Genomic DNA, 25,090 nt, shown 5'->3' on the forward strand with positions numbered 1-25,090 from the left:
TGAATGCAAATTAGTTTCGAGCTATCACTCTTTCTCGGCGGACTGTTAAGTCGTTGCATAAGTGCCATGCAGGTGACGTTTACCATCAATTAAGGAGTGCAGTGCAGGAGTTCCTTGCATTTTCCATCACACTTGATGAGTCCACAGATATTTCAGACACTGCGTAATCAGTGATTTATGTCTGTAGTGTGGACAATTCTCTGCACATAACAGAGGATTTTTTTAGATATGATATCTTTAAAAAGCATGACCACCGGCGCGGATATCCTAAAAGCCGTTGAAGAAGCTGTTGATTCAGCTGGGAATGTTTGCTGTCAGTGAGAACAAACAGAGCATCTGCAATGAAAGGAGAACAAATGGGATTTGTTGGATTACTAAGAATAAAGCTACAACGTACAGAAGAATCCTTGTACAGCATTCACTGCATTTTGCACCAAGAAGTACTCTGTGCAAAAGCAGCAAAACTGGGGACATCATGCAAGTGGTAATTTGGGCAGTTAATTATTTGGGATCCCACAGGCTTACACATTGACAGTTTCACACATATTTAGCTGAAACTGGGGAAGAGTACGGTGACATACCATACCACAGTCAAGACCGCTGGCTTAGCCATGTTAATGTACTCAAAAGATTTTTTTGAACTGAGAATAACAATAAATCAGTTTTTAAAGGACAAAGGAAGGTACGACCCCAAGATAGAAGATACAGAGTGGACGTTACTACACACATGAATGCATTGAACACAAGTTTGCAAGGAGAAAATCAGTTCATTTGTGAAATGGTTGAAAAGGTGCAAGCTTTCAGCAGAAAGCTTGAGCTGTGGGAACAATAGCTCTCGTCAGGAAACGAAGTGCATTTCCCTACTCTGTCTACTGCGCGAGAACAGAATTGCAAAGAATATTTTTCCGTACTTAGTGCAATAAAAGAGGAATTTCTCAAGCGATTTGGGGATATATCACATTTATCCCAAGCTTTTGAATGGTTCTCGAGACCATTTTCTCTTTCTGTAGTTGATATTCATCCCAATTTGCAAATGGAATTATTATATCTACAGTGTAATTCTCGTCTGAGAGACAAGTTCTTTTAGGCAAGACGTGTAATAGACTTTTATCACGACTTTCCACAGCAAGAGTTTCCTTGTCTCCATCGTGAAGCCACGAACATAATGTCAATGTTTGGCTTGACATACGTTTATGAGGGATTCTTTCCTGTTATGAAAATTAACAAGTCTTGGTTAAGAGCAAACATCAGTGATGAGAATTTACGTAACTGTTTGCATTTTTCTGTATGTAGAAATTTTGTTCCAGACATTAAACGTATTGTAAACTCCACCTGTGATAATTAAATGAAACATGTCGTAGGTAATACAGGGTGTATACGTGGACAAGGAAAAATAATTACCGGATTTCTTAGTTAAAAATACACTTTCTGCCAGGTGAAAAAACACTTTTTTCCGTGTTAAGTGACATATTTTCCCTGTGAAACTTATCAATCCTTTGAATGGTTATGGTTTTATACACGGGCATTGAATTTCCCGGCACTTTGGAAAACGAAACTCAGGGAAAAACACACATTTTGGAAATATCTTTGCTGTGCAACAACATGTACGCTGCGTATTTTTGTATTACGAAAGTATACATTGGAATTCCACCAAACACCACATGTTACTTTCCGAATCATTGAAATCAAGATTGAGATGCGCTTCTGTAAGGCAGTTATAGCTCATGTCATGTGATATCGCCAGCCAATGACAGCAGATATTCTGAGCATGGGACACGTAATGTAGTCAGCCAACAGCAAAATCACTGTTAGGTAGTACGAACACACAAACAGGGAAAGTTAATAGTTTAAATTAGTATACATAGTGTTGCTCCAAGGAAAACAAAGCGTTCACATATAATATTGGTCTCTAAGGTTAATAAGCTGCAAGAGAAGATACACTTTTGCATATAATGTTGATCTTTTTTGCGCATGTTACACTTTAAGATGTTGTTTTTGTGGTCTTCAGTCCTGAGACTGGTTTGATGCAGCTCTCCATGCTACCCTATCCTGTGCAAGCTGTTTCATCTCCCAGTACTTGCTCCAACCTACATCCTTCTGAATCTGCGTAGTGTATTCAGCTCTTGGTCCCCCTCTACGATTTTTACCCTCCACGCTGCCCTCCAATGCTATATTTGTGATCTCTTGATGCCTCAGAATATGTCCTACTAACAGGTCCCTTCTTTTTGTCAAGTTGTGCCACAAACTCCTCTTCTCCCCATTTCTATTCAATACTTCATCATTAGTTAAGTGATCTACCCATCTGATCTTATATCACACAAATGTGCCAGTAAAATTTTTAATAGTGACATAAATGTCTGATCTTCAGGGTTCGAAATTCTTCTAAATGCTCGTCAAATGAGAGTCAACGCTCTCTGATTTAAGAAATTCATGGTACATTCTCGCACATAGTTCAACTTACGTAAAAGGATATTTACTTTGAAAGTGATGCCTTTCAAGCCACCATTCACAATATTTTCCCGCGACTTGTTAGAAATGGGTTTGTCTCAGCAGTTGCCTGAGTGTGCAGATAACAGGCAACACACCTGGACGTAGGAAGCCCGTATGTACGTACGTACAAGACATCAGAAGATATTCCAAGAGCATTGAAATTTCGTGAACCATACTTAAATGTGCACATTTAAAGTGCATACTTAAAGTGCACATTCATATGCCCAGATTCCCAATGAAGTAGACCTCGATCTGATATTAAGTTTTTCAGGGTGGTTTTCGGGATTTAAATTTTCTTGGAGCACCAGTACTGTATTACATCATGTTTGGTTCTTTATTATGGCATAATGCCATACATGCTACAAGATGAAAACGTGCACTTAAAATGCAGCGAACAGTTGAAACTAGCCAGTACTGTGGAATTAAATATTTCGTTTCAAATACATTGACTGCCTCTGCGGAAAAGGTTAATAAAAGTCAAATTTCTTTAGCAAACAAACAAAAATAATTTCACTGTCAGGAAAGGTGGAAATAAATCAAATCTAAAACCAATAACATATTTTAGCCTTCCGTAATTATGTGAATGTATTTTCATTCACTTGATAGCTCCTGGCCACAGATATCCGTTTTGTTTTCATTTGACATGAGAGTAAATGTAGTAGAAACAGCAAAATCACTAAATGTAAACACGGGTACATGGAGGCTACCCACTCAGAATGCTCTGCGCATCAGCCCTGGATCTACGATATTTGCTAACCGGGCCAATACTAAAAAATCTTGTAGTGCACATCTGTCTGAAAAGTCTGAAACATAAAACGTGTGTTAGGAAACGTAAGACACGTTGTTTGGTCGTAAGTGTGCCAAAGTGCAGTGCCAAGTCTCTTCAGACAGCATTCTTTCATCGCACATCACTGTATTTCGCTGTGTGGAATTGAAATGTGTATATTTTGTAATGGATGCTATCAAAATATATTCAGGATAGTGGAAATTAAAATGTTCTGTGGTGCCTCTCCTGCTCCCAGTCGGTCAATTTGACAGTCTGTTCCACTTTAAAAAATATGTATATCTCGCAATTAATAGCGGATGGGATTATTTGTAATCAGGAGAACAAGAACTCTTCAGAAAATTTGCACTCTTTATTGCCTAGTAGCAAACAACTCGCTGTTTTGCACGACATAAAATTAAATATAGGATACATAAAACCAATAAAGACAAGAGCCAAGCAATAAAGTACACATTTCTTCAAGTAGCTCCTAGCATTTTTTTCCATCTAATCTTGCTACAGCTTTACATGGCGTGCTTTCCTTTCTGCGAAAGAATCTATTACCTCATCAAAGTTGATCAAACATTTTGCTACATGAAAAATCAAAATGTCATTATCTAATACTGAAAAAACTGTTAATTCATATAATACACAAGACTGGTGTGGTTTCTCGATCTGATTATGTCTATTTTGTCACTGGGCTATAAGACTATATTGGCCTTTCTAATACTGCAGCAATTGTAAAACACACCAAAGAAACTAGACACTTTTGGCACAAATGGTCATTTTTATAACACGACAGAATATAAATCACAAAGTACCAATATCAAATGCCTATTAGGCCCACTACAAGCAAAAAGCTTTAAATTAGGAAATAGTTTCACACTTCACTCATACGCTCCAGTTTCTTAAGCATGAGATCGAATAGTAGTACTACAAATTTCTTATAAAAATCAGCTCGTATATCCCCTTCTGTCTACAGGGAAGTTTGTTTTCTATCTGCAGGGAAGTTTGTTTCTAGATGCAACAAGGATTCCCTTGACAGAGACATCACGTAAACTATGCACACATTCACAAATCAACTTATGATTCATTCAGAAATCAACTTAGAATGCGTTCAAAAATCGACAGGGATGCTTTTCAAAATCATATGAATAATCAATAGACCTAGGATGCTAGGCGCTTTGCAAAACAAGGTTTTTTCTCATGCACATGCGTGAATCTGGGAGCTTGGGTGTGCCGGCAAATTTTTCCCTGGTAGCATCTAGCTGCTTGCTGCGACTGCTTACACAGTCAACAGCTACATTTGTGTAGGCAGAAGTGGGAGAAGGTACTGCACATGCACATGATTCCACTCGTAACTACTAAAACAAATCTAATGTAAACAGTTGGGACGTCACGCTCAACGGTGGCAATTTGTTGTTACGAAGCATTGCATAGGTTTCCTAAAGCCTATGGCACATTTTGCTGTTGGCAGACGCTTGTATGCACACTGTGTTTTGTTGTTGCATATCGTGCAACTCCTTTGCAATTTAAGTTTTATTTTCGTTTTTTCTCTCGTTCATGTTTTATTGCTGCAGTATTATTCTGCAGTAGTGGGATACAGTAATATCCTTTGTTAAAATATAGGTTCTTACAAGTCAAAATTACAAAAATTTTACTGAAAACAAAATCAATGAAAACTTCCCAGAATTCTAACAAATTCCCGGGTTTTCCCCAGTTTTCTCCCGGATGAAAAAATTCCAGGGTTTTTTCCAGATCTCTCTGTTGTCCCGGGCCGTATGCACCCTGTGATAGGATTTATGAAATATAATGAGTGAATGAATGAATTGATGATTGATGAATCCATGAAGTTTTATGCAAACAATTATCAGAGACTGGTATTGAAATTATTGGAGTTCGATTTCTTACTACTGTGATTTTTGCTACACTAACTTCGTCACTTCTACTAAACATGCAACAAACGACATTTATAAAAATCTGACTTACCCGTCGATTCAGCACAGTAAACTGAGTTTTTTTACAGTGCATGCAGACAGCAGCCTCAGAATCAGGTACCCAGACAGCAGCATGAACTTCTACCGCCTTTTTACCACCTGTAAATAATGTGGGTATTATTGAACACAGCAAAAATTGCAATGATACATGTATTACAATCAATATAAATTCGTCAGAATCAGTTTTTGTTTTATGCATTGGCAGCGCATGTCTGTAAGCACAGATCGGTTGGGTGTGGGATTGAAGGGACCAGACTGCTAAGGTCATCGGTCCCTTGTTCCACGATAAAATCACACGAAATAAAAACTGTCAGTCGTTAAAAACGGAGAACTGAGACAAGGGACGACACAATACAAGAAAGACAGACAAAGACCAGACAAACGGAACTAAAATCACACCGAGTGTGAAGGTCGTTGGCCGACCATAAAAATAAGGAAAAGCCAACCACCAAATGACATTAAAACCCACAGTTTAAAACCACAGGCCAAAGGCCCAAGTCAATACAGGAAATAAAAGGACAAACACTCAAATCATACGATAAAAACCCCCTGCCCGAATAAAACTCAACACGAGGTCCGCCATAGCAACGTCATCACATAAAAGGGCAGGGAGGGTATCAGGCAGCGCAAACGTCTGCCTGAGTCCTGTTAAAAGCGGGCAGTCCACCAAAATGTGGACCACCGTCAGAGCTGCCCCGCAGCGACATAGCGGTGGGTCCTCCCGGCGCAACAAATGGCCGTGCGTCAGCCACGTGTGGCCAACGCGCAGCCGGCAGAGGACGACAGAGTCCTTCCGAGAGGCCCGCATGGAGGAGCGCCACACACCGGTCGTCTCCTTCACCGCCCGAAGTTTGTTGGGCGTGGGCAGGGTGCGCCACTCGTCACCCCAGGCACCAAGCACTTTCTGGCGCAAAAGCGACAGGAGATCACACTCCAGACAGGAGATCACACTCCATAAGGCCGAGTTCCAGAGCCGGTGAACTCACTGCCTGTTTAGCCAGCGTGTCAACCCACTCATTGCCCGGGATGCCAACATGACCTGGGGTCCAAACAAAGACCACGGAGCGGCCGCAACGGGCAAGAGCATGGAGCGACTCGTGGATGGCCATCACCAGACGGGAACGAGGAAAGGACTGGTCAAGAGCTCGTAAACCACTCAGGGAGTCACTACAGATGACAAAGGACTCACCTGAGCGGGAGCGGATATACTCTAGAGCGCGATAGATGGCAACCAACTCGGCAGTGTATACACTGTTCCCGGGTGCCAGCGACCGTTGCTCACAATGATCCTCTAGAGTAAGAGCGTAACCAGTGCGACCAGAGACCATCGAACCGTCGGTATAGGCCACGGCAGATCCGGAAAACTCGGCAAGGAGAGAAACAAAGCGGCGGCGGAGGGCCGGAGGAGGGACCGAGTCTTTCGGACCCTGTGCCAAATCCAGCCGAATGCATGGTCGGCGCACACACCAAGGGGGCAGACGGAGATTGGCCCGGAAAACAGGCGGGAGAGGAAAAAACTCAATCCCACACAGTAGAGCCCGGATGCGAACCGCGATCGTACACCCTGACCAGGGGCCGCCTGTCTGGAAGATGGACGATCGAGTGCGGGAACAGGAGACAGTAGTTGGGATGCCCTGGCAAGCTACAAACGTGGGCAGCATAAGCGGCCAGAAGTCGGTCGCGCCGGATCCGCAATGGAGGAACACCAGCCTCCACAAGTAAGCTGTCAACAGGGCTTGTCCGAAATGCTCCTGTGGCGAGTCGGATCCCGCAGTGATGGATGGGATCCAGCAATTGCAACGCTGATGGCGATGCCGAACCATAAGCCACACACCCATAATCAAGGCGGGACTGGATCAGCGCTTGATACAGCCGGAGAAGGGTGGACCGATCGGCACCCCATCCAGTGTGGCTAAGGCAACGGAGAGCGTTTAAATGCCGCCAGCATGTTTGTTTAAGCTGCCTAATATGAGGCAGCCAAGTCAACCGGGCATCAAATACCAGTCCCAAGAACCGATGCGTCTCTACCACAGCAAGAGGTTCACCGTCAAGGTAAAGGCGTGGCTCAGGGTGAACCGTGCGATGCCGGCAGAAATGCATAACGCAGGTCTTAGCGGCCGAAAACTGGAAGCTGTGCGCTACAGCCCACGACTACGCCTTACGGATAGCGCCCTGCAGCTGGCGCTCAGCAACTGCAATGCCAGCGGAGCTGTAGTAGAGGCAGAAGTCGTCTGCATACAACGAAGCTGCGACGGACGATCCCACCGCCTCAGCGAGCCCATTGATTGCAATTAAAAACAGGGAGACACTGAGGACAGACCCCTGTGGGACCCCGTTCTCCTGGACCCGGGAGGAACTATGGGACGCAGCAACTTGCACGCGGAAGGAACGAGACGACAGAAAATTCTTAATAAAAATCGGGAGCGGGCCCCTAAGACCCCACCCATGAAGTGTGGCCAGGATGTGATATCGCCAAGTCGTATCGTACGCCTTCCGCATGTCGAAGAAGACGGCAACCAGATGTTGGCGGCGTGCAAAGGCTGTACAGACGGCAGACTCTAGGGAGACCAGATTATCGACGGCAGAGCGGCCTTTACGGAACCCACCCTGAGACGGAGCCAGAAGGCCTCGAGACTCGAGGAGCCAACTCAACCTCCGGCTCACCATACGTTTTAGCAACTTACAAAGAATGTTGGTGAGGCTTATGGGGCGGTAGCTGTCCACCTCCAGTGGGTTCTTGCCAGGTTTCAACACGGGGAGGACGATGCTTTCTCGCCATTGAGACGGGAACACACCCTCAACCCAGATGCGGTTGAGAACACCTAGGAGGCGTCGCTGGCAATTCACAGAGAGGTGTTTCAGCATCTGGCTGTGGATGCAGTCTGGCCCAGGAGCCGTATCAGGGCAAGCAGATAGTGCACTCTGGAATTCCCAGTCGCTGAAAGGAGCATTGTACGACTCCGCATGGCGCGTGTGAAAGGAAAGCCTCCAACTTTCCAACCACTCTTTCGGGGGCGGAAGGCCAGTGGGTAATTCGTAGATGCGGAACACTGAGCAAAATGCGCTGCTAACCGGTCCGCAATCGTGTCGGAGTCAGTACACACCACTCCATTCAGCGAAAGCCCAGGGACAGAGACAGGCGGCCGATAGCCATGGAGTCGCCTAATCTTAGCCCAAACCTGCGATACAGAGGTACAGACGCCAATGGTGGAAACATACCGTTCCCAGCACTCCTGCTTCCGTTGGCGAATAAGGCGTCGGGCAGAGGCATGGAGCTGTTTAAAAACGATGAGGTTCTCCAAGGACGGGTGCCGCATATGGCGTTGAAGAGCCCGCCGGCGATCTCTAATCGCCTCTGCGATCTCGGGCGCCACAAGGCGCAGTCCTCTGCCGAGGGGACCAGGATGAACAGGGAATCGCAGATGCCGCCGCAGAAACGATGCCGGTGGTGACCGACTGAACCACCGCATCAATGGTGTCATGGGAAGGAGGTGCGATAGTGGCGAGAGAGGAGAACAAGCCCCAATCAGCCTTATTCAGAGCCCATCTGGAGGGGCGTTCAGAAGAGTGACGCTGTGGTAGTGACAGAAAGATGGGGAAATGGTCACTACCACATAAGTCGTCATGGACACTCCAGTGGATGGATGGTGAAAGTCCGGGGCTGCAGATAGAAAGGTCGATGGCTGAAAATGTGCCATGGACTACGCTGAAATGTGTCGGCTCTCCCGTGTTTAAGAGGCAGAGGTCAAGCTGCGAGAGAAGAGTCTCGACATCTCTACCCCGGCCAGTAATCGAGGCGCTACCCCACAGGGGGTTATGGGCGTTAAAGTCGCCCAGTAACACAAAAGGAGGAGGCAGTTGTGCTATCAATGCAGCCAACACATGACGCGACGCGAGACATCACCATCTGGCAGAAGATACAAACTGCAGACAGTAATAGGCTGAGGCGTCCACATCCTTACAGCGACAGCCTCTAAAGGTGTGTGAAGAGGTACACATTCGCTGTAGACAGAGTTAAGGATGTAAACGCAGACTCCACCAGATACCCTCTCATAAGCTGCCCGGTTCTTGTAATAACCCCGATACCCACGTAGGGCAGGGGTCCGCATTGCCGGAAACCAAGTTTCCTGTAGGGCAATGCAGAGGAAAGGGTGACTGCTGATGAGTTGGCGAAGCTCAGCAAGGTGGTGGAAAAAAGCGCTGCAGTTCCACTGGAGTATCGCTTTGTCCATGTCCGAAAAAGGCGTGAAGGGGCCGAGGAGGCAGATCACGCCACTGGGTCACCTGCTGCCACCGATGGAGGACCAGTACAATCTGCTTCCATGGTGTCTGAGGGGCCGGCGAGATCCAGGTCCTCAGCGGATGCCCGGATCTCCACCTTATCCTCGGACGCAGAGCCTGTAGGGAGCAGTGGGGTGGATGCCACCACGTGGTCCTTGGCCTTAGAGGTCTTCTTCTTCTTCGTCTTGTCTCTCTGGTCCTTGGGTTTCATTGGCTGGGAGGGCTCCAGCGAGTCAGTCTCCGGGACGGAGGAGGAGCGGGAATCCCTGCGATCAGCCGCTGGTCTGCTTTTCTTCCATTGGCTGACGTCACCCTTCCCAGAGGCGGAAACCTGGGAAGGAAGGGACCCAAGGGACCCTTTCTGTGCTATTCGAGCCGGGGAAGTTTGAGGCTTCCCCAGCTTAGAAGTGGGGACTGATGTCCCCGATGGTTGGGGGGTTGCTGCTCCTGAGGCAGGTAGTGCAGGAGCAGCAGGGAGTGAAGTGCCCCCCACCATCAAGGGGGCAGGTGTAGCATTCCGGCTCTGAGAGGTGGCAGTCTGAGGGAGAGCTAATGGGGCCATAACAGTAGTAGCCGCGGCGTAAGAGGCAGTCATTCGAACAGGATGGAGGCGTTCGAACTTCTGCCTGGCCTCAGTGTATGTCAGGCGGTCCAGGGTCTTATACTCCATGTTTTTGCACTCTTTCTGGAAGATCCTGCAGTCCGGCGAGCAAGGCGAGTGGTGCTCTCCGCAGTTTACACAGATGGGAGGCGGAGCACATGGAGTATTGGGATGTGATGGGCATCCACAATCTCGACGTGTGAGGCTGGAAGTACAGCGGGAAGACATATGCCCGAACTTCCAGCACTTAAAGCACCGCATCGGGGGAGGGATATAGGGCTTGACGTCACAATGATAGACCATCACCTTGACCTTCTCAGGTAAAGTATCACCCTCGAAGGCCAAGATGAAGGCACCGGTGGCAACCTGCTTAACCCTTGGACCACGATGTACGTGCCGGACGAAGTGAACACCTCGCCGCTCTAAATTGGCGCGAAGCTCGTCATCGGACTGCAATAGAAGGTCCCGATGGAATATTATGCCCTGGACCATATTAAGACTCTTATGGGGCGTGATTGTAACCGGAACATCCCCCAGCTTGTTACAATCGAGTAACCGGCGGGACTGGGCGGAAGACGCCGATTTGATCAAAACCGAGCCCGAGCGCATTTTGGACAAGCCCTCCACCTCCCCGAACTTGTCCTCTAAGTGCTCGACGAAGAACTGAGGCTTCATGGATGTAAAGGATTCACCATCAGCTCTCGTACACACCAGGTAGCAGGGCGAGTATGGTTCGCTGGCATCGTTAGTCTTTCGGTCCTCCCATGGTGTAGCCAGGGTGGGGAACGATTTGGGGTCATATGTAGTTGCGTTGTATTGAGCCCTGGAACGCTTAGAGACTGCTGGCAGCTGGCCGCCAGCAAGAGATGATGTACCACGCTTCATTGCGGGTCATCCGCCCTGATGCCACCTACTCCGACCAAGGGCCCTCCCCACGGGCGCCACCCAGCCTCAGCAACGACCACCTGGCAGGATGGCCATTGCCGGGAGTCCCAATGCCCCAAGGAGATAGGCATCTACTCCTTGGCATACGTGGGGAGTTAACGGCGCTGGCATCAGCAGAGCGATCCCTTTGTAGTTAGGGGGCTACAACCAACAGGGTACATGGCGGCCCCACCACAACGGACTGGCTACCGTGCTGGATTTCAGGTGATGTAGTCCAATATCGTCATTGGCGCATAAAGCGACACAGCATAGCAGACTGCAATAAACTGCACCCAAGAACAAATCCACGCCCAAGAGATGGTAGGTGAGCAGGACTGCTAAGCGATGACGACAAAACCTGGCTAGAGATGGTAATGCATGATGGACACATCGCTCCTTGTAAGGCGCCCTTCCCCAATCGGCTCGCTCTTCGGAAAATTTAGAAGGATGGAGGTCAAACCCGTTAGGGGACCATCTCACAAGGCCAAAACGTTTGAGACTCCTTTTAGTCGCCTCTTACGACAAGCAGGAATACCGTGGGCCTATTCTTACCCCCGAACCCACAGGGGGGGTGTAAGCACAGACAATCTGGCATAATACAGGCTACCAACAGTGTGTAAGCCAGCTCCATCTAGTGGTAGTAGCACAAATTAACAAAGAGCTGCATGACACACTAGTACAGCACCGCAACATGCTGCTACCTACCGATAAAGATTAGAATGAATCAACTTCATTCTTTATTGTGTTTTAGATAATATCTGTTAATATTAAGATCTTTACTACTTCAATTAGGTCATACATAAAACAAAATATTAAATAGTACTGTCAAAAAGTTTACGTAGTACATGAGAGAGTAATGGCTGTAAAGAAATAGCTATTACATCAGTTAGGAGATTTACTGCTGGACAAAGAAAGCAATCCTATCCCACCTCTTCATTGGACTAAATGCTACTTCTTAAATCAACTGTTATACAGGGTGGAGCAGAGGAAACATGTTTTGTACTCATCAATGAGTGGGTTACTGATCTCGAGTGACTGTCGGCAGGCAGTTCAGACACAGTAATTTCAGTTGCTATGGAATATTGGAGTATAGAGTGTCGTGTGTTCACAGTGAAGCAATTCTTTAGAAACAAATATTCTGTGGTCATGGTTCAACATCTTTTTCATCAAAAGTTTAATGTTAGGCATCGAGATGTTGACCCAGACTGAAACACTATACTTCAAGAGGTTGCAGTGTTTAGGAATACTGGATCTGTGATGGAAAAGAAATCACCTGGTCTTATCCTATTCAGTTCGAATCTGGAAAATGTATATAGTGTAAGAATGGCAGTTCTAGCTGGTCCGAAATGATCAGCTAGGTGACACGCTGTATCACTTGGTATGCCTTTCTTATCATATGCAATGAGCTCAATTTTCACCTGTACAACATGATTGTCCAGCAGCTAAGTGAAACAGATTTTGTACAGCATAGAGAATTTTGTGACATAGTGGACACTATTCTTACAAAAGATGCAGATATCCCAATATTCATTGGTGATAAAACAAATTTTCATCTAAATGTTTATGAGAATGTAGAGAATGGTTGTGTTAATGTACAGAACTGTCTGTACTGGGTGTCTGACAACCCACGTGAGTTACACCAAAAACCTCTCTACAGCTCAAAAGTCAAAAGTGTGGTGCATTTTCTCTAAGACAGGGCTTGTTGGACACTAATTTTTTTGAAGAGGTAGAAACTGCAGTTACTGTGACATCAGTGCACTAGATCGAAATGTTAAACAACTTTCTTTGCCCAGAACTTAAAATGCGTTGATTTAGCATGAGAGAAATGTGGTTCCAATAAGATGGTGCCAGCTCACACGGTAAGAGCATCCATGGAAGTGGTTCAACAAATGTTCCCAACACATGTAATTTCACGATATGGTGACGTTCCTTGGCCCCCATGCTCACTCAATCTATCGATCTGCGACTTCTTTTTGTGGTGTTGCTCGACGCCAGTAGTGTACATGAACAAGCCCCGTCCAATTGATGACCTCAAGACTTCCATTTGTCAGGAAATTGAAGCTTCCCCGAATTAGATGTTGGAATGAGCCATGAATAACTTTCATATGAGGATCCAAATTTGTGTCCAGCAAGAAGGACATCGTTTCTGCGATATTATTTTCTGAACCTAATTAAGGTATGCAAATTTCAAAAACAAGATTTTTAAAAATAAAACCATGTTTCAATTACTCAATAGTGAAAACTGTGTCTTCCTTGCTCCACCCTGCATAACAGCTGTATACCATTGCGATGTTGGTTCTATATCTGCAAGTATTTAAAAGCCAGTTTTGTTTTGGTGGAATGGCCATCCTAATGAATGTTGTAGACAGTGGCTAGCTATTTGTACAAAGATTCATCAGCTTATATGGAGCCAAATCTTTAACAGACACAACTGTTTGAAATTATGAAGCATTCCTAACAGAGGCAAATTATCTGTTCATTGAAGCAACTATGAACTAACATATTTTGTGTTACGTGTGTTGTGTAATCGGCTAATATGTGTGTAATCAGTGCATATGTCTCAGGAGGCCATTAGGGAAAGTCATGTTTTTGAACTGTGAAGCCAACCTCTCTCAATCGTGGTGCTTTATTTTGAATAATCTCTTGTCTGTTCATTGCAAATGGTCTTACACATTTTATTAGTTAAGTAGTGAGTGCAACCCAATACTACATTCCCTGTGCCTAAAACATTTGTTTTGTAGTTAACAATTACAAAAGAAATCTCGTACAAGCTAAAGTTCATATATTCTAAAATCAACTAATGCAATGGGATCATCTGAATAATAAATCAGCTTCCTGTAACAAATATGTCAAATAACTGTGGCATATTCAACAAAGCTGACTTTACAAGAAAGAGTTCCAAATTCATTACTAAGCAGTAGAGGCACTGCGGTGAATAAAGTTAAGTGAAAATATTAATTTCAATATGTGTGAGAAAATTAAAGTGCTAACCAGTGCAGTTCAAGTTTTTGCATAATGTTAGTTAAATTTTGTCTTTCCATAAAGATGACATGTTGAGTTCCTGACATGTGCAATGAAAAGACTGTTCCATATTGAGTTTTCAACCAAAGCCAAATCCAAATCTTCTGGTTGGGGCTGCACCAGAGAGCAGTCATGTGTGCAAGCAGTGTGCTGGCTTCTGTGTTTTTAAGAAGGCTTGGGTCGAAAGCTAAATGTGTAAGTCTTCTCATTGTGCCTGGCTGCAACTCGACATGTCATCTTTATGGTGAATAGCAACCTATCATTTTCCTAATGTTGTCGATATTCCAATCTGGAGTTTCCACTATTTGAATGCAGTCTTTCACATATTTACTAGACAGTGAACTTATGCACACTTATATTTATAAGAATTATACGATTTTCACAGTTGTAATTAAAAGACCATCCACCACAGTGTGCATTGTGCCATCAATTCAATGCAGCTATAACTGTACATTTAATTACTGATTATTAGTTAATTACATGCTGCTCAGTCTGAGGTCTTTTACATGTTAACATTTTCTGCAAGTAGAAATGCAGATAGGCTCAATTGTTCCGGCTAATGTGTTCCATTTGTGATGTTAGTGTCCCACCCTCAAACATCTAAAAGTTTGGAAACAAATAACTACAGTTAGCATCTCCCCATCTATTTGCATAAGAATTATTTCATGTGTGGTAGCTTGCTCAGATGGGTAGATCACATAAATAATGAGGAGGTATTGAATAGAATTGGGGAGAAGAGGAGTTTGTGGCACAACTTGACTAGAAGAAGGGATAGGTTGGTAGGACATGTTCTGAGGCATCAAGGGATCACCAATTTAGTACTGGAGGGCAGCGTGGAGGGTAAAAATAGTAGAGGGAGACCAAGAGATGAATACACTAAGCCGATTCAGAAGGATGTAGGTTTCAGTAAGTACTGAGAGATGAAGAAGCTTGCACAGGATAGAGTAGCATGGAGAGCTGCTTCAAACCAGTCTCAGGACTGAAGACCACAACAACAACAACAACAACAACAACAGCTTGCTTGCATCATTTTGTAGTTAAGTGTATAGTAAAGTCATAATTACTGATCAACTACTGTAAAGAGGAGTTACCATTTCACAGTATGATGTGTCACAGTCAAATAAATGATATTCCTAATTAGGAAGGAACTAATTAACAGAGACAAGATGGTAGCATAGCAAAATGAATACTAGAATCAATTATTAAAACTGCTACTACATCATTCCTCCCACAACTTATAGCTTCTAACACAGTTTGGATAATTAAATTATATACTTTTTGCATAGTTATAGCTAAATGGCTCCCCTAGCCACAGAAGAAACACCCATTTTAAAGGAACTGTTTCATTAAACCATGTAATTTGCTTGTACCAAATTTTCATCATGCAATGAAACAATGTGAAGTAGCTTTTGACATAATGCGTTTCATGCTTTCATCCAAGTGACAAGAGGAAGAAAAAGATTGGGACAATTCACTTCCGTAACTTTAAAACAGTTCTATTTCAATGTAGAATATTATGATGTTACATATTACAGAATCAAATCTTCTGAATGAAATAACACACTACAGATATATTCACACTGCCAAAATGAAATACCTGTCATCCATTTTCTATACCTTACAGTATCATTTGCTCTGAAGCCTATGCCCCACTTTATATTCGTGTAATTTATCGACTGTGAAACCATCTCTATTCAGCTATTTCATATGCATCAGATGATGACTCCACAGAAATGTAAATAACTTTGCACTATGTGTAGTTGAGTAGGAGATTCTTGGAAGAAATGTGGCTCCAAGCCACAGATATTACCCATAGCCAGTGTACCTGTACTTGTCACTTTCACTCAATAATGCAAAGTGAAGTATAAGAGTGGCAATTAAGGAACTAAATTTTATCATATGACAAGGTATAGTCACACACTACTGCAAAGGGGTGCATGCTGCTATTTCACTGTATAAGCATGGAAAGTGACTATATAAAATCTCTTCATGCACAATAGCTACCTCTCAATATTAACTTTATTATTTAGTTGGCAACCAGAGCAGAAGGAGAGAGAGTACCAGTACAAAAACTGACAAATGTCAGTTAAATTAACAGTAGACACCTGAGTGTAAAACAAAAAATAGGATATAATATAAGTTACTATGTGGAATCTGAATACGTACTCAGTTGAAGAAAAACATGCAAAATGTTAAATATTAATGCTCCTCATAACTGACCTATGTGCTGAAGCAGTTATCTCTCTGATACTATGAACAGTGAAAGGACACGCCTACATTTTAAAAACATGTCAACCCTTGAAGTACATTTGGACTTTATCGATAGCTCATTAGAAAAAAGGTTTTTTTCTAAAGTGAAGTTTTAAAAGGTACCAAAGTGCACAAATAACTAAGCATGTACAACAAAAAAAGTTACTGAAGTTAATTTTTTTAATGGAATGCAGCAATTTAATCCAAATTCCCACTGTAAACGAGGCAGCAGGCATGCAGGATAGAAATGTGTGAGGGATAGATGGCAGGCAGACACTTTAGACATGCAACATACAGGTACCAGAGTCCAGAGCCGGTGAGGTGTGGCGCACAAAGAAGATGATGCGGAGGCATTGATTGGGAAGGGATGGATCCAATATACAACATTTTGCAAGAACAATGTTCTGACCCCTTTGACAGCCACTGTATTATCCAACTGAAATAGGGTGGGAGGGATTACATTTGAGTGAGAACTAAGTTGTGAACTATAATGGAAATGATTGGTGTTAAAACATAATGTGAACTAGTGTGGAGAAATAGCAAATGCACGTATGCTCCATGTTGGAGAGCTAATCCAGAGAACTGAAGGCAGTGATTAAGGCAGTTATGTACTTCTGCAAAACTTCAGCAAAGTACAACATTTTACCAAAAGGTTATCAAAGTATAGGGGTGGGGGGGATGAACTGATCAAAAGTTACGAACAATCAAAACTCAGTCATTTGTAATGTAATTCAAAACTGTCCAGTTACCAATTTGAAGATTTATTCTGAGGAACTGACTGACATGAGGAATACGACAATTTGAATGGTTGAAGTCTTCCATTTTGCAGGTGGCACATTTCTCTTTCAGTAGTGTCACTCAAAACTTCAGTCACAGTTGGACGGCGCTTTCAACAGGATTAACATGAGAGAAATTTAATTAATAACAATGCCTTACGCAAAATCCTCACGATTGGCGATCCTTTAGAGAAGCTCGAAACTTAGCACGGAGTTCAATGTGAGACGCCTATAACAGTTTCCATAATGAAACTTTGTCTCGAAACCTGGCAGAAAATCCAAAGAAATTCTGGTCATATGTGAAGTATGTTAGCGGCAAGAAACAATCAATGCCTTCTCTGCGCGATAACAATGGAGATACTATCCAGGTCAGTGCTTCCAAGGCAGATTTACTAAACACAGCCTTCCGAAATGCCTTTACAAAAGAAGATGAAGTAAATATTCCAGAATTCGAATCGAGAACAGCTGCCAACATGAGTAACGTAGAAGTAAATATCCTCGGAGTAGTGAAGTAAATATCCTCGGAGTAGTGAAGCAACTCAAATCACTTAATCAAAGCAAGTCTTCTGGTCCAGACTGTTTAATAATTAGGTTCCTTTCGTAGTATGCTGATGCATTAGCTCCATACTTAACAATCATATAGAACCGTTCGCTCAACAAAAGATCTGTACCCAAAGACTGGAAAGTTGCACAGGTCACACCAATATTCTAGAAAGATAGTGGGAGTAATTCACTAAATTACAGGCTCATATCTTTAACGTCGATATGCAGCAGGATTTTAGAACATATATTGTGTTCGAACATAATGAATGAGCTCGAAGGAAACAGTGTATTGACACACTGTCAAATTGGGTTTAGAAAACATCGTTCCTGTGAAACACAACTAGCTCTTTGTTCACATGAAGTGCTGAGTGCTATTGACAAGGGATTTCAGATCGATTCTCCATTCCTGGATTTCTGGAAGGCTTTTGACACACTACCACACAAGCTCTTAGTAAAATTGCGTGCTTATGGAATATCATCTCAGTTATGTGACTAGATTTGCGATTTCCTGTCAGAGAGGTCACAGTTCATAGAAATTGATGAAAAATAATTGAGTAAAACAGAAGCGATTTCAGGCATTCCCCAACGTAGTGTTATAGGCCCTTTGCTGTTCCTTATCTATATAAATGATTTGGGAGACAATCTGAGCAGCTTTCTTCGGTTGTTTCCAGATGACGACTAATCAAGTCATCAGAAGATCAAAACAAACTGCAAAATGAAAGGCGTTTTTCGTTGTGACAGAATCTTCTCACGAAATTCCAATCAACAACTCTCTCCTCCGAATGTGAAAATATTTTGTTGACACCGACCTACATAGGGCAGAATGATCAACACAATAAAATAAGGGAAAGATATAGGTGTTCATTCTTTCCACGCACTATACGAGATTGGAATAATAGAGAATTGTGAAGGTGGTTCAATGAATCCTCTGCCAGGCACTTAAATGTTATTTGCAGAGTATCCATGTAGATGTAGATGTAAAAAGAAGACAAGACTACACAACATATGGCATATATCAAAAAAGAGATTAGCTGACAATAGTTCTCACAATTTTCAAAAATTAATTATTAACCAAGGCGATAAATATACAAAATCTGCTATCTCAAAAAAATAATCAATTGGCATCATGAAGCTGCTATCTCAAAGAAGGGTAGTTAATAATTTACCTGTACAACTTGCAGGTGCACATTAGTAGTGACTAAGAGACAAAAATTTACCTATAAAATGGAAAACAAATTAAATGTTGTCCATTTACACCACTGGCCATTAAAATTGCTACACCAAAAAGAAATGTAGATGATAAACAGGTATTCATTGGACAAATATATTATACTAGAACTGACATGCGATTACATATTCACGCAATTTGGGTGCAGAGATCCTGAGAAATCAGTACCCAGAACAACCACCTCTGGCCATAATAACAGCCTTGATATGCCTAGGCATTGAGTCAAACAGAGCTTGGATGGCGTGTACATGTACAGCTGCCCATGCAGCTTCAACACGATACCATAGTTCTTCAAGCGTAGTGGCTGGCATATTGTGACGAGCCAGTTGCTTGGCCACCATTGACTAGATGTTTTCAACTGGTGAGAAATCTGGAGAATGTGCTGGCCAGGGAAGCAGTAGAACATTTTCTGTATCCAGAAAGGACCATACTGGACTTGCAACATGCAGTCGTGCATTATGCTACTGAAATATAGGGTTTTGCAGGGATCAAATGAAGGGTAGAGCCACGGGTCATAACACATCCGAAATGTAACATCCACTGTTCAAAGTGCCGTCAATGCGAACAAGACGTGACCGATACATGTAACCAATGGCACCCCATACCATCACGCCGGGTGATACGCCAGTATGGCAATGATGAATACACCCTTCCAATGTGTGTTCACCGCGATGCCGACAAACATGAATGCGGCCATCATGACGCTGTAAACAAAACCTGGCTTCATCCGAAAAATTACGTTTTGCCATTCGTGCACCCAGGTTCATCGTTGAGTACACCATCGCAGGCGCTCCTGTCTGTGATGCAGCGTCGAGGGTAACCGCAGCCATGGTCTTCGAGTTGATATTCCATGCTCTGGCAAACGTTGTCGAACTGTTCATGCAGATGGTTGTCGTCTTGCAAACGTCCTCATATGTTGACTTAGGGATCGAGACGAGGCTGCAAGATCCGTTACGGCCATGCGGATAAGATGCCTGTCATCTCAACTGCTAGTGATATGAGGCTGTTGGGATCCAGCACGGTGTTCCGTATTACCCTCCTGACCCCACCGATTCAATATTCTGCAAACAGTCATTAGATCTTGACCAATGCGAGCAGCAATGTCGCGATACGATAAACTGCAATTGCGATAGGCTACAATCTGACCTTTATCAAAGTCGAAAACATGATGGTACGCATTTCTCCTCCTTACACGAGGCACCACAACATTTCACCTGGTAATGCCGGTCAACTGCTGTTTGTGTATGAGAAATCTGTTGGAAATTTTCCTCATGTCAGCACGTTGTAGGTGTCGCCACCGGTGCCAACCTTGTGTGAATGCTCTGAAAAGCTAATCATTTGCATATCACAGCATCTTCTTTCTGTCCATTAAATTTCATGTCTGTAGCACGTCATCTTCGTGGTGTAGCAATTTTAATGGCCAGTAGAGTGCTATGTTGTCACACATCCTGGAAGAAGTGGCAGGAACTACCTCAATGGAAGCATGCATGGTCGTGAGCAATTGCAAGCATTGGTAGGCACCTTTGATTGCGGATAAGATTACTGAAGCTAAATGTATTGCATGAATATGAACAGCATACAGACACAGAATAACATGCAACTAAGAAGAGAGGTGAATGACTGATCTACAGAAGGGGAGAAATAATACTTTATAGCAGCAACATTTTCCTTTCTGTCTCTCTGATCTCAAGTCACATGGTGCAACTGCTCTCTCCCCACAAATGGGAATGCAGAGATGTGTTACATTTTCTACTTTAAACACTCTTGAAAAACTCGTGAAGAAATAAGTGAGAGTGGTCTGTACATAACATTAAATGCTTTTCTTTACTACTGTCCATAATGAATATAAGATAACGCAATAGCTATCAGGAGACACACTGCCATGAAAAAAATCGTCAAATCCTGAAATCACACTCTGAAAAGCTTGTGGCATAGAAATAGAAGACTGCCACCATTAGCAGTTGAATAAAGTTATTTCATGAGCTTCAGCACATCTGCCCACCATCTGCCTCCACATACACACACTACTGTAGAACATGGCAAAGACTAAGAACTGAATTGCTTCTTCGTAATTGCACTGCTGAAAGTATTATGTTCTTTGCACCATTCATTTTCAATAATCTTTTAACACAAAACAGTAAAAAAAAAAAAAAATTATGTGGTAAACCTAAAGCTTTTAAATTTAAAGTAAAAACACTCTTTAAGGCACATACTATTCTTAACTGGAATTCCTCAGACTAATATAATACACAGTGAGAACAATACTGTGGAATCTTAGAATTACACAATATGTTGTAAGTTCAAATCAATACTGTAAAGGAGAAACAGGACACCATTTACAGATGTAATTCCTTCTTAAATATATTCACTAATAAGTAAGGGGCCAGATAAATTAGTGTGTTTGACTTGTTAGTCTCTGGCAACAGCTGTTATATATTTCCAATTTGTTATTTTGCATGTAACACTTTCTGCTGTGTGGCCATTCTCAAATAAAATGTTTAACTCGTTATTTGCATATATTTTGGGTTAAAGTCATTTTCATGAGCAGTCTGTTGTTGGCCAGACTTCAGAGCTGTAGCCACAATTTTTGGTACAAAACAGACTCCAGCACACAAGTATGCCATTTACCAATACCAGATGGCATTGAACTGTGTGCAGTAATAACTTGTGGTGAATGAATTGTCACTGCATACAGCTCAGTGCTACCTAACAATAGTAAATGGTTTAGCTGTGTGCTAATGTTTGTACCACACTGAACATTATGACGGCTACAGCTTTCAATCCCAGCCATCCACAGACTGCTCATAAAAATAACCCAAAACATATGCAGATAACAGATTACACATTTTATTTGAGAATGGTTACACAACCAACACAGCACATGCAAAATGATAAAATAGCTATAAATAAAAGGCTTTCCATGAATCTTATTTCTTTCAAGAAATGTATCACAGCTGTGAACCCTGTTGCAAGTAAAATAATTAGAAATCTCCAATAAACCCAAAGGCCCAACTTCAATGGCTTCACAGAAAGGAAAGTACAAATACATCCAAAACATGGAGGTAAAAAGTACCAAGAATAAATTCACAGGCAAATGATGGAAACAAAGAGCAACATAAAACAAAATACTTGGGCTACATAAGAAATGTTTGACAGTTTGACAACTATTAGCTAAGATAGTGAGACAGAATCTGGAGACGATTAGTGCTATCAGCATTAATAGAAGTTGTTAGATTATGTCAGTAAGCCGAATAGTCTAAGAAACACAAGTGCCTGAAAATATAAGTAGAACAAAAATATGATATAAGAAGAATCATCTAGCTGGAATAAAAATGCTTCACTGATAAATTGGTATATGTTTGTATGCAAAGGTGGGGAAAAAGTATCCAAGTTAGACCCCTAAATTCAAAATAACCAGGAATGTATCTTTCTCCCTAAATCAATTTAACTATATGTACGGTGAGCACAGAATAACATGGCCAGTACATGAGCAGATGGCAGTGTAAGTGTGAGGAGAGTGGTAGTGGTGTGGGCTGTGGGCACGCACTGTAGGGAAAATGTCAAGCACTGGAGGGAAAATGCCATACTAGACTGCAGCCTGCACTCACATTTTTTGAAAATATTAAGTGGAGTCCCTACACACTCATATTTGCACTGTGGCCATTCAAAAAGATGTCACCTCTGCTTCAGTTAGTATCTAAAAAGAATTCTGCCGAAAATGTAGCACTTTATTTTCACCTGATTTGTTAACCATCTGTAACTTTCAGAGAAGTGTCATGAGTGGGGTATTTTGAGTAAAACCTACACATTTCTTTTGTTGCCATGTTAAAATTTGCATCTTTTGCCAAAGCTCAGAGAATTTTACACAGTCTCCCCTCACTAACATGTTGTGCAGATACAACTGCAAGAGAATTCTAAACATTGGTTTATTAAAGGCATTAAGTGAGGAACTGAGGAAGCGTAAGGTCAGCATCTCATGCAAAAGCACATCGTTGGTACAAAATAAACAAGTAATGACTTCAGTTATCTTTTTCCAAAACCCTTAACATTTCTTGTTTCACAGCTATTGATGACCCTTAAAAATTACATTCTTTCACCTAAAATGTCTGTAGTTGGTAGAATAACACGGTAGACAATGAAGTTTTGCATATTAACCGCACAGCAAAATGCTCTCCTCTTTGTGTGTTAACATTTGCCAATATCTCAAACCGTTTATCAAATACAAGGAAGCTGTGGATATTTCACTCTGACTTTATCGCTGGTGCGGTGCTATCACAAATGCAATGTTACATAATTTTTTCTTAAGACTGGTGACAGGTAGAAACCTCCACCCAAGTCTAAAAAAAATTCAACATGTTAGCTAAATTTCATATGCAACAAAATATTATCTAGTATGCACCAAATGCAAAATCATAGTGACCCCTATTTTTCCATTGCAAACTTTTTCAAATTTCACGCAATGTCTTACTTCCACGTAAATATCACAATTACTACAACCATTAACGAAATGATGGGCACATCATAATGAACCTGACGTATAAAGCTACAAGTAACGCAAAAATTAATGTTTGTGCCAAGTAGAAATTGTTTGAGAAAGATAGCAAGGTATGCGCCTCGATTACGTCACTGCCGACTGGCTGAAATATGGAAAATGTTCGTCGACCTCCCCTTCCGAGCAAACAAATGAACTCGTCCTGCACTTTGGACAAAAACTGGTTACTGCGTATCAGCCACCGTATCCTGCGCAAACTACAGATGCTGAAGATTATGGTGGTTGGTGTTTGGTATAGTTAAGTTCTGTTGTAGGTAGATTCAAGAAAAGTTGATTAAAATGATAGAGTAGTTATATTACAAGAAGAAAACTTACTTTTCCGCAGCAAATCTTCAATACACTTGTTGATATGTGCCATCCATTCCTGTTTCTCTGTCGATGTCGCAGCGTACACCGCAAAAGATTTAGATGCTGTGCGAATTAGCCACCCATTTCTGAATTCTAGACAAACAGAATTTGAAAATTAGAGCATTTCCTTTGTAGCAACACAGTGATTTTATAAAAACACATCAAAGAGTAACAAACACTATTGCTCCACCTGATTTTAGATGAGAAGTTTGTGACACAAATGAGAGATCTAAAGTGCAAAGGCACACCTGTTATATGAGTACCTGGCCACCAGACGTTGAGGTCTAAGAGGAGTTTCCGCCCTACAATCAAAAATCTAAACAAACCTCCTCAGACTTCAAGGTTAAGTTGCAGGAGGATGAGAAACACTCGCCTTATGGGCTGGACGCTACCAACTGCACATCTCCCCCCAGGACGTCAGGAATACTGGTCTATCTATAAATCGTTAATTAGACTTCAACCTGGTGTTTGCAGATACAGAGTAAGTTAAAGGGGAGCTTGACTAACCGTAAATGCTCTACAAATGTAGTGGAGATCAAAGCACAGCCCTCTACATGAACTGCAGCAGCTGCCCTTTGAGATAAAGAATGGAGGACTGGACAGCACTTAACACCTCGCGTCCATGACATGACATGACGTAATTCTGGGCAGATACTGTTTTATATGTTTCACACCAAGTACCATTACATAACGAAATATGTATTTTTATTGTTGTTTGCCTCTGACACAAATAAATAAAATTAAAGAACAACTCCATCACTTATCAATTAATATTAAACAGTTTGAAATTAAATTGTAATCAATGCACATCAATTGTAGAGCGCAAAGAATTCTTGCAACAGCTTGTCTGCTGCTCACGGACAAGATCGGCTGAGGAAATGTATGAGCTAATGTGAATTTCCCATTGCTATAAAACTTAGACTACAGTACTGATTATTAAAAAAGGGTCTTCTATGAGGAGGTTGTTTGTGTCGTTGCCCTGGATGATAATTACACGAAATATTTGTCAGGATTTGTAAGCGGTGGGTCCTTGAGGTACGGCAATATGCGAACACCGAGAAGAAAGTTTAAACAGCTTTATTAGCAAAAGCGGATTATAAAACACACATATTACGTGCACCCATCATCACTATGTCCGACATCATAATTACGGTCATATCGGAAGGCTCCATGCTGAGCTAAGAAGAGAGACATATTCGTGCCTCAGGCCACACCAGTTAATACGGCGCGCTGCGGACGGCGGCCAGTCGCATACTCCCTGCGTTGCACTGTGGCCTGATGCATGTGCACTGACCAAGCAAATTGTCAGCATTCCA

The 25,090-nt window shown here is 42.5% G+C and overlaps 1 protein-coding gene across 3 annotated transcripts in view; it reads right to left on the reverse strand.

The window, feature by feature from the left end:
* Positions 1 to 25,090, reverse strand: part of LOC126314467 (pleckstrin homology domain-containing family F member 2-like) — a 112,484-nt gene that overhangs the window by 34,696 nt on the left and 52,698 nt on the right. For all 3 annotated transcript variants that reach the window (XM_049992435.1, XM_049992434.1, XM_049992436.1), the window contains exons 5-6: positions 23,742 to 23,867; positions 5,243 to 5,349 (exon numbers count right to left, since the gene is read on the reverse strand). In XM_049992435.1, the coding sequence (XP_049848392.1) occupies positions 5,243 to 5,349; positions 23,742 to 23,867 (233 nt within the window). The remainder of the gene's footprint in view (positions 1 to 5,242; positions 5,350 to 23,741; positions 23,868 to 25,090) is intronic.

Source organism: Schistocerca gregaria, unplaced genomic scaffold (assembly GCF_023897955.1).
Source record: "Schistocerca gregaria isolate iqSchGreg1 unplaced genomic scaffold, iqSchGreg1.2 ptg000561l, whole genome shotgun sequence".
NCBI classification, from domain to species: Eukaryota; Metazoa; Arthropoda; class Insecta; order Orthoptera; family Acrididae; genus Schistocerca; species Schistocerca gregaria.